Raw genomic sequence first — 10,699 nt, 5'->3', positions numbered from 1 at the left:
TTGAAATTTGTCTCTAAGAATTTTCAGTCATTGTTTTTTCCTTATGCTGAAACCATGGTGCTGCAGATGAAAAGATTTGGTTTTGATCAAAATTTTTCTTTTCTGTTTAGAGAAGACATTTGATTATCAAAGAGAAAAATGTCCTCCAGATTGTGGGTTGCTGTGGTACAGGCTTGTTCTGTTCTTGTGATACCATCAAAAGGTAAAACTGGCCAGCAATACCATACACCACACCAAAAAAAAAAAAAAAAAAAAAAAAAAAAAAAAAAAAAAGAGGGTCAGGAGAAACACACGCTCGCACACACAAGTCCTTGAACTTCCACAAAGAGATATCACATTACATTTTGCAGTGTTTCCTAGGAAACCATTTTAGTGTAAAAGGAACTCTTTGTCTCCTGCTCTTTGCAAAATTGTTTGAACCACCATATCTCATAAAAGGTTGCTTCACAGGCAATTTAAGCAGCATTAAAAAAAGCTCAATCTGCAGTTTGCTGCACCATCAGAGGCAATACCTTTATCAGCAGCCTGAATACTTTAGGTTGTATTTGTTGAGAATTGATAAGATTATGTCATAATTTCTAAATGTCAGAGAAATAAAATCCTCTTGTTCTCTTTTTTCTTTCTTTTCCAATATGGAGTGCCTTTCTCTAGACAGCAAGGCAGTATTAAAAAAAAAAGGGGGGGGGGCAGAAATTGTTTTCAGAAGCTATCAGCAACTTTTTACTAGCATGTTGGCTGAGGCAAAGGTACATTTTGGTTTTTTTCCTTTGACCACGGAAGAGGCTGGAACAGGATTTCCACCAGCATGGCTCTGCTCTCTGGTGTTAGCTATTGTGGCTGTGCCCACGTGCTGATGTGTGCCACCTGCTAGCCCAAGTCCAGCAGGTTGGGACGAAGGACTCGTCCGCCCTGAATTACCTGTGCCCTTCCCTGCCGCAGGCTGAGCCCGCTGCCTGTGCAAGGCGCTTCCCCAAAACGGGGCAGTTCAGGAGCTGGTGCTGGGGTGGCAGTTTTGCCGCTCGGGGACAGCCTGACCCAGCAGCGTGGCTGCCCTGGAGGGTGCAGCCGTCCCCGTCCCGGGCTGCAGACGGGGAAAGTGCTCTGTGGGGCTGAATACTAGGGCAGAGCTTGCAGGCCAGAGAAAGAGCTGGGTTCCCACTGAGCTCTTTGCCAGTTACCTTTCGTTATTTATCATTTTCCTTTAAATCCAGCACTAGTTGTCTGCTGTTTCATCTTAAGGAGGATGAATGTGAGGGCACGCAGTGCCTCCACCGCTGCCGGCAGGCTGGCCTGTGCTTCCCCTGCACTTTGCTTAAAGAGCTGACCTAATGAGTTTTGTTCCCTCCTGTAGTCCCTGTCATTTATAGTTGTTATAATTTCCTGTCATAGCTACTTTTTCCCTCCCCCCTTGCGATATTGCAGGGTTCAGCTATATGGCTGATGTGCTCTGACTGCAGCCTGCTAGATTTGTCTTCGTCTTAATATATTATTTATGATGCTATTATTCCTTGCAGCGGACTGCCAGCCACGCTCTGCATACAGTTGCTGGTCTTCCAAATGCATCATGGCCAGCAAAGGAAAACACTGATCTAATTGAATTAACAGTGGTGCTGTTAGCCTTAATAGAGTTTGTCATGAAACACTAAGCAGATGTGACAATGATCTTGGTTAGTCATATTTTTGTCCCTACTCCCAGACACGGCAACTGTTAGCCAGATCAGTGGGGAGGATAATTCTCCTTTGCTGATCAGTAATTGTGCTTACCTAAACATGTGGCAATCGCTTTGGACTGATGGTTGAAATAAGCCAAGTACTTGAATAGCTGAAAGTTTTATATTCTGATAATAAACTTGGCTAATTAAAACAAGATGCAGATGGTACTGCCACCTAGCAATTTTCACCTCACTTACTCTGACTCCAATTATAGCCTTTCCCTACTGACTTACACTGTTTAAATTACAAAGTCAGGGGATAGATGACTATTTACCTGTTTCTATTCATACAAAGAAGTCTAACACATCATCGTTCTCCTGCACAAGGCATGTGATGATAATCTTAGTACTTATTCTGAAAAGAAAAGTATCTGCACTCTTTAAAAAAAAGGGAAAAAAGTAATAAAAAGACTACTTAGAGACTCATTAACAGACACACGCATCAGCAGGAAGCATATGAATATTACACACACAATGTGTTTCTCTAACACTTGTTGGTTGGAGCAGGTGCCATACTTCTGGGAAATTAACTTTAATTGGATAAATAGAAAACTGGCCTTAACTAAACCAGTCCAACCCACTTTCTTAGGTTATTATTTTCTTTAGACACTCTGAAACGCTTGGTGGTGATCCCTTGGGTGACTTTTGCTTCTTCCCAGAGTGAATCATGTTTACAAGGAGAGGTTAGACAATCAGCCATCAAGAATGGGTTAGATTTGCTTGATCCTGCCTCAGTGCAGTGGGGTAGAGAAGACTACCACTTGAGGTCCTCCACATTGCTTTAAACAAGCTTTATAAGCAAACTTTAGGGAGCAAGAATCCATGTCCAGCCCTGGGAGAGAGCCCAGAGTAATCCTGCCACGCTAATTCTGTGACAGGAGAATGATCTGGAATTGCCTCCCAGAAATGACTCTGGCCATCAGCCGGACCACTGTGTTGTTCCTAGTGCTGCTGCATTACTGTTCTGGCACTTTATTCTGGCACCCCCTTTCATGCAAAGTCAGCCCTGTGTATTGCCATCCTGCTGGCAGTAAAGTGCACTGAACTGCCCATGCTTTTCCTGATTGTCTACATTTTTTTCAGGTGAGGAGCTTTTAGGTGCAAAATATTCCCTGCTGTAGAAGCTACAGTGGGGTAGGATTTGCAGTTATCTTTGAAACGACATTCTTGTGTAGTTTGAAAATGTATGCCTATTGGAGGGAGAAGGGAGGAACAGGGCAGTGGACCAGGATTTATTTATGGGGACTTATTGTCTTGAGTCATTCATCTGGGTTCCATTTTGTGTAAAAATATGTTTGCAAATTAATGCTGATTGGAAAGGAACTTCCATGCATCCTTGATGACATGCTAAATGAGGTCAACACGAGTACCATTATTACGATGAATAAGGCGACATTAATTTGACTGAAGTGCTCAAAGCACCCCTGCTTTCTCCTGGGTATATTCTTTGCCCTGTTCAACCCCAGGGAGTTTCTGTGGTGTGGCACCAGTGGTCCCTGCAGGGGACGGATCTCATGATCTGAATAGACAGTGGGTAGCTCAGAGGTCTCCCACGTCAAAAGCCACCATACTGGAGGCTGAGGGCACTGCCTCTTCTGGGGGGCAGCTGGGGTTGCTCAGTGGAGGGACCTTTCCTTGGCGGGGTGCTGCTGTGGGTGCTGGTGCTGTGCTTGGCTGGCCAAGACCCCACCAGGGCAGTGGGGTCTGATGCACCCTGTTTCCTTCAGTTCCCGTCCTGGTCATTTCTGCACAGCAGTATGGTAAGACAGGTCTCTGTCAGAGACTATGTGCGTGCCAGCACAGGGCTGCACATTCGGGGAGGTGTTGCGAGGGAAAATTGCTTTAAGGGGCTAGGTTCACACCTTTGCTTGGGCAGCAGTTTGTGGCCACACAAGCAGAGCAGTTACAGACCCCATATGGCTCATACATCAGGGCATCCCCCTTCCCACCCTCCCTCCTTCATGCCTGTGCTTTCATGGACCTTCCTTTCACTGGCAACAGATGGAGGAGCTCTGCAAAACTCTGCAAAGAGGCAGCCAGTGCCACTGCTAGAGGTGTTCTTGGGCCCTGTTCTCCAGGCAGCAGCCTGCAATTGTTTATAGAAAAATATGAATATTAATGTTAAAATAGAGGTACATTAATCTTTGAATAGCTTCCCTAGGTGCTGCTTATATGAAACATTTCAAAGAAAGCTGGACAAAGTAACTTCACAGAGTTGCAGGACTGAAGATGATACACGTCTCTAAGCACCCAGAGAGCATTCACTTTCCCTTTTGCTGTGACTCTGGGAGCATGCAGGTCGAATGCAGCAGAGTGTGGAGCACTGTGTGACTGTACAGTGCCCGCTGTCCCCAGGCTAGAGGTCCCTCAGCATCACTTGGGGAAGCCTGCCAGGTCCCAGCCATGGCAGGCATCATCCCCACGTCCCCACTGCACATCTGCATGTCAGTGTGCCTGGCTCAAAGGAAGCCTGCACCTGAGATAAAGAGAGACATCTGTGGGCAAGGCGCTGAAAAATGGCGTTTGCAATGCTCTGCTCTTGTGTGTCACTGCTACACCAAGGCCACCATCTTCAGAGCCCTAGTGTCCTTCAGGGCAGAGAGGGGGAGATGGAGCTGTAGAGGGGCCTCCTGCTTTCCACTGAGGAGAGCATACCCAGGCTTTGTGACTTCTCTCTTTAAAACCATCATGTCCCACTCCTTGAGGAAAGCTAGTACTTCACCACTTTCTGCTGAGCCAGCATCAGGGCTATCCGTGGTGCAAGGTAGGGGACTGGCACAAATTGGTAAGGCTCTAGGTCCAGAACGGGGTGTCCTGGCAGGGCAGGAAAGCCCAGTATGACCCGAGCAAGAGTAAATTACTGGATTAGAGTCCTTGTTTCTACAAGGTCATGTGAAACTCGTGTCACAAAACAAAATCACTAAGCCCAGTAACTCACATAACCAAGCATTTACCTGTATTGTAATGGCTGAGCGTTAAGTGATCCACAGTTATTCAAAATAAATGTGGAGAACGCAGGCATGTTTATGTTTTAACGACTCCCAGGACTAGGGAGTTTATATACTCTGTTGTTATTTATCTGTTTACTACCATTTTCTTGCAGAATTGGAGTCTCAGGCAACATCCGGTAAAGCAGGCCTATGAAGCACAATAGATTTATACCTGCTAAAAGGAACACAGGCTGACTCTGTTATTAATATGTAAAGCCTGGAGATGAAGTCACATCTGTATGATGATCTATTTTGGTGGACCACGCGTGCTTAAATCCCAGCCTTGATCTTTTAAACTATCAAGTCTGCCATAAATATTTGATGATGAACAAGCTCATAAAAAGAAAATGCAGAATATGAATAGAGGGAGAGCAAACGTATGATTCAATTTTTAATTACCATCACCTTACTCTAAAGTCAAGTTCATCTTCTGTGAGAGACAGAAAGTAACAAATTTCTTTCTCACCATAATCTGCTCTAAATGATCTGCATTGCATTTGTTTGTATTTTTCAAGGAAAAGGATAAGTCACCGTAGAAACAAAAGAACCAGGACACAAGAAATAAGGTAGAACAGTCTGGTTTTATTACCATATGTAATCAAGAGCTTTTATTTCCCGTTTTCTCCTCCTTCTTTCTTTCTTTTTCTTTCTTGCTTTCTTTTTTTTTTTTGTTTGTTTTTTTTACAACATACATTAAGTTGTGAATCAGATGTTAGGGGGATGTGGAAATGAAGGGAAACTGGTGACATCACAATACTTTACAACTTTACAACAAATGAGAGTCTGAATTTGTTGCATCTACCAGTGTATAGCAAGGGTGGAAAGCAAAGGCACACATAGTTTCATGAACCCCTCAAAACAAAGGGTGGAAGGGAACCGGGAGTGGGAAAGGACGAAAACAGAAGACCCACCGAGTACAAAAATGCATGTTTCAAGGTCAACCCGGTAACTGGTGCAATATACAATGTGAAGGCAGATTGCTGCACAAGCTGTTGCTGTGATTATTTGTCTCTACATTTTTGGGAGAATGCTTTGTGGGGTAATATCAATGGGACCTGCGCATTTGGTGCTCCAGGGGTTTGGAGCTTGGTAAAAAGGTTGTGAGTTGGTTCTTTTAAAAAAAATGTCCTTGCTACCTGCTGTTTTCAAAGGGTTTTCTGCTTGTGTTTATTAAAACAACAACATTGCTTTGGATACAGAACTACCTACTCCAGTCTGCATAGTTCACTAAGGGTGAACAAAACTGTTTCATAAAGGAAGCCATGATGAAATGAAAGAACATGCAAGCACCCTTGTTACACACTTTGGTCTAGACCATCCAGACTTTATATATACCATCTATAAGCTAATGGACTTAAAATCTGTCTTTTTAATCATTCAGAAACAAAACCAAAACCCTGAAAAACAAATGGAAGTATAAAATTTTAAAAAACAAATTGAAACAGAAACAACCACCTTACTCAAACATACTGTTCAGTAGATATATATATATATATATAAAAAGCTTAGAAGCGATCCCCATCATTTTTCTACAGTATGTTGACACAGTTATTGTAACAGATTAAAAACACATCTACGTTTTTGCATAAACTGAAAGACTGGAAAGGAACTTACACACCTGCGCGCACACACACACACGCACACACCTGTGCGCGCGCACACTCCCACGCTAGCTACATGCACAGTCACACAAAAGAAACAAAGGAAAAAAAAATACATTTTTCCCCAAAGAAGTATATGCAGCATCCTTCTGGAGCAGCAGGTAGCTACAGCAGGAGCCCGCCTGCCTGTCCTAGCTCCATGTGCCCTGTGTGCTGCGGGACGTGTGGCTGGGCTTTCTGCGGGGCTTGGCTCCTCTTGCTGGCACTCGTCCCCAACCAGGGGACACACCAGCCCCGTGGACAAGGGTGTTGGTCAATTCCCTGCTGCGCAGTGAGAATGATCCCCATGCTGACATGTGGTAAAGGGGGAGCGCGAGGTGGGGGAAGGCAGAACCCCCAGCATGGTGCCTCGGGAGCATCACCGCTTGTGGGTGGTTTTGAGAGAGGACTTGGCACAGCTAGAAAGTCAAATTGAAGTGGAGAGTATGGTGCTAGCCTAATTTCTTGAGGGACACAGGGTTATGGCAATAACCGCCACGTTCTTCTTCGCATGTCTTTACTCCAGTTCTTGAAGGGGCTTGGAGGAGGAAGGATCAATAAATATTTGCATTACTCAAAGGGGAAAAAGAAAAAGGTTTTACATACTACAGCTCACAAGTATACACAACTGAGGGTGTAAGGCACAAATTTACATGTGGAAGAAAACAGGCTATTCACAGATATATTCCCACGAAAAACCCGTGTGATAAGACCATAATTTATGCATGGTAACAGCCGGCATATTAACTAGTTCACACTGTTTGAGGATTTTGTTTGCCGTCTCACATGCAAGGTGAAATGAGATGGCACATCACAAGCTGGTGCCTTCACAGAAAGTATTAGCTACTGACAAAGCCATGTTGATAGCAATGGTGCACAAATGTGCAGCTTTTAAGAGTTTCTTTTGCAGTTACGTTAGAAGTTATGAACTTGCGCTATTTGTTTGTTGCTGTCTTAGGTCAGAGGCCCAGCCAGCTAATTAGCTGAGAGACTTAAATAGATATCCCCTTTTTTTTCAGCTAATCAGGCAGTCCAGGCACAAAGTTCAGAATTCCAGCTCCAACTTATCTAACTCAGTGAATTCATTGGAAAAATAAAAGAGTTTTAATTGCTCCAGTTAATGGGTTTCACGTTAAATAGGTATGACTTTCAAGGTACTTCTGAAGAGCTGTTCACAGGATGATATGCAGAAGTTATTTCCTTAGGAAAAACAAAAGTTGAACAATAAATAAGAGGAGTTACTTGCGTTAACAGTCACGTGTTACTCATTAAAAGAGAAGGGTAGCAGAAATCTATGACATAGTTTGCCCAACATGGCATTTAACTGCTGTAACCAAATGGCTGTAACACTGATGGGCATCATTTCACAGTACCTGCACATAGTAAACTTCTGCCATTGTTAAGTCAGAGTTAGCTTTATCAATGGATTCTTTTTTTCTTTTTTTTTCTTTTTTAAATTTGTTTGTTTTTGTAATTATTTGTTTTGCTTTTCAGAGCACTCTTTCCCAGTTCAGGAATGCGCTGTGCAGCTGGGGAGCAGGGTGAAATGTCACAGTCATCTTTCACCTGTGTGCTTTTGGCTCAAGGTTTGTGATGGAGGGTTAGTCTTTTGAGCAAAGAACTGGCGGGTTGTGGGGGCGAGTCTTGCAATTGCAAACTTTCAACCACGGGTCATATGGCTCGGGTTTAAAAAAATATTCCACTTTTCCCAGAGAGCAGAAATCCAACACATCTTCAGCTTGCAATAACCATCTTCTCAGAGGAGCAAGTGATAACAGTTGCAGAACACTGGCTTTCAAGGGCAACCTCTGCTTAATCGCTGTCTTCCCCCCCCCCACCCCACTCTGATTATGTACACGCATCATTGGGCTTCATGGACGTGGAGAGCGGAGCAAAGGAAGGTTTGGGAGGTACGTCTGGCTTTAATGAGGGCGTGCGTTTCAACCCTGACCTCGTCAGCGAGTTGTATGCGGTGAGACTCGGCTGCCGAGATACAGTCACAGCCTGTGCCTGAGCAGCATGGACTTGTATTGAGTCCACTCGCTGCGGGGCCGGCGGTGGGTTGTCGCCCCGGCCGAAGCTCTGATTGCGGGAAAGGTGGGACGAGTTAGAGGAGTTAGTGTTGTTTCTTTTGAGGGTCGATGTCTGGTGACTTCTCGTGAGTGAGTTTGTAGGATAGCTTCTCTTGTAGTCCACGTTGTAAGCAGAAGAGTGCATCTCCAGCCGCTTGCTCAAGCCACTCTGTGACAGTGAGGCGCTCGGGGGCCCGAGGGAAGCTTCCCGCTGGGGTACTTTTGGTGGCATGCTTTCAAGATTTTCCACCAGGTTAACCCCGTGGCTGGGGCTTTTGCTACTGAGATGGTCCTTGATAGTTTTGTATTCAAGGGTAGCATTCTGGTCCTCCACAGACATCTGAGCCCCATCGCTCATTTTTGGCTGGTCAACGTACTCGTGCTGGTAGCCTTGCTGGGCTATGGGCAGGACCACAACACTGGGAATGTGGCTAGGAGAAGCCCTGAGTGGCAGGTCGGTCGGGATCACGGGCGAGGCCATCGGGGGGATATCTTTTGTGCAGGCATTGATGAGGTTCTGGTTTCTCTCCCATTCCCTGCTGCCACGGCTGGGCTTTCTCTTCTGTTGCAGGGTTGGGGTGGACTCAGGGGTTGGCAGTGCGGCCAGGTCCAGATGGTGCTGGTCAGCTTTGATTAGCATCTTGGCAGTGCTGCCTGGGGTAGCCAGCTTGCCATTGTGCATCAGAGGCGTGAGGATAGCTTCAGGCTTTGGCTCCTTGGACTGAGCATCCCCAAAGAGTCCACTGAGCTTGGTAACGCTGCTCATGGAGCCGCGGCGGGAGTGGGTCAGCTCCTTCTCCTTCCTCTGCACAACAGCCACATCTCTGCGGCGATGGTCGCAGATGCAGTACACTACGATTCCCGAAAAGACGGCCCCCATGACAAAAGCAAGAATAACAGCAATGGCCAACAGGGTGACCGGCACCAGCTGATCATGACCCTTCAGGTAACTCTCACGAATCACTCCTGCAATAAACAGCATACAGTGGTTAAACAAACTAAGGATGGGGAAAAGCTACTTATCATTAACTACTTTGTCCAAATGCACACCCTGGGAGGTTTATTTGTGTTTTGCAAGGTGATTTTTCATCAGCTTGCCCAAATTTGGAGACATACTGTACCTGCCAGCTACATCTTGCATGTGCAGCCTTGGGCTGTCAGTACAGCTTTCAGATCTGGAGTTGAAGACTATGAAGTTCAGGAGAGGAGAGAGAATTTACGTGCAGGGCAAGTGCAATTGGTTTGAAATCCTGGCCCTGGGCAACTCACACTGACTTCAGCAGGTCAGAGCTATTATTCCTCCTCCTCTGACAGAGTGCTCATTCCTCCCCTCCCTCCATCCGATCTCTCCTCAGCTAATACCATCTTATTTTTACTACGGTAAACCATTCACATTGAAAAATCTTTAAAAGGAGGAGAGGAGACAGAAGCTCTGCAAATACCAGAGAAATGCATCCTACATTGTTTAAGGCTTCTTTCTCTGCTCGTCATTCTGTTATCTTTATCATGTGTTTTAAAAGTCAGTGTCACATGCCTGAGCTTCAGGAGGATGCTTAAATAACTATGAAAGATAGAGCACAGTGTTGAAATCTATTGAGCCTGCTAGATGACTGTCCTTGCTATTTTAATTTTAAAAGCTCTCTCTTGTTCTGAACACATGAATAGATCGACCTCTGTGCTGAAGCCTATACTTTCTCAGCTGAAAGCCCTGACTCTGAGGGCCTCATCTTGTGGTCCTGTGCTGTGGTCAGAGATCACTGTCAAATCTTACTCGGCCCTCCAAGCGCCTGCTGTCAGAGAAGGCATCTTTGGCAGAGTGAGCCTCCTCCATCTGAAGTCCCTAATACAGCATTAATCAATACCCTGAATTTCTGAAGAAAGTAATTTTTCTGACATAGGTGGGCACCAAGCCAGCAGCACTAAAGAAACACCCGCACAGAGCCTCTAGTTTGCTTTTTTTCATTTCTGGTTTTGTTCTTAGTGCTTAACGAGGAGCAGCCACAGCCTGACAAGGAGCTGAAGGAACATCTCTCCCACCTCTTTCTCCAGAGAGGGTCCAAGTGCCAGGGCTTTAAAAGCTCCACATGCTCTAAAGAAATGTAATCCTTGCCCTTATTACAGGAGATACAGCAAGACAGAAAATGTACCTCCAAGGCTCTCCTGAGACTTCGCGAAGATACAAAACTTCCCTGTCGTAAATCAACTCCTTCTAGAATAATGTCTTTTCATGTATTTGGCAGACAAGGTATTAGCGGCGCAGAATTAGAACCAAATGCAAAATACTC

The 10,699-nt window shown here is 45.2% G+C and overlaps 1 protein-coding gene across 6 annotated transcripts in view; it reads right to left on the bottom strand.

Annotated features, from left to right (window-relative positions):
- Positions 1-5,264: 5,264 nt before the first annotated feature.
- Positions 5,265-10,699, bottom strand: part of SEMA6A (semaphorin 6A) — a 116,793-nt gene continuing 111,358 nt past the window's right edge. For all 6 annotated transcript variants that reach the window (XM_072860455.1, XM_072860459.1, XM_072860457.1 and 3 more), the window contains one exon: positions 5,265-9,380. In XM_072860455.1, the coding sequence (XP_072716556.1) occupies positions 8,191-9,380 (1,190 nt within the window). In that variant the 3' untranslated portion in view covers positions 5,265-8,190. The remainder of the gene's footprint in view (positions 9,381-10,699) is intronic.

Source organism: Ciconia boyciana, chromosome 4 (genome assembly GCF_034638445.1).
Source record: "Ciconia boyciana chromosome 4, ASM3463844v1, whole genome shotgun sequence".
Classification (NCBI taxonomy): Eukaryota; Metazoa; Chordata; class Aves; order Ciconiiformes; family Ciconiidae; genus Ciconia; species Ciconia boyciana.
This window is presented reverse-complemented; position numbering and strand designations above follow the sequence as displayed.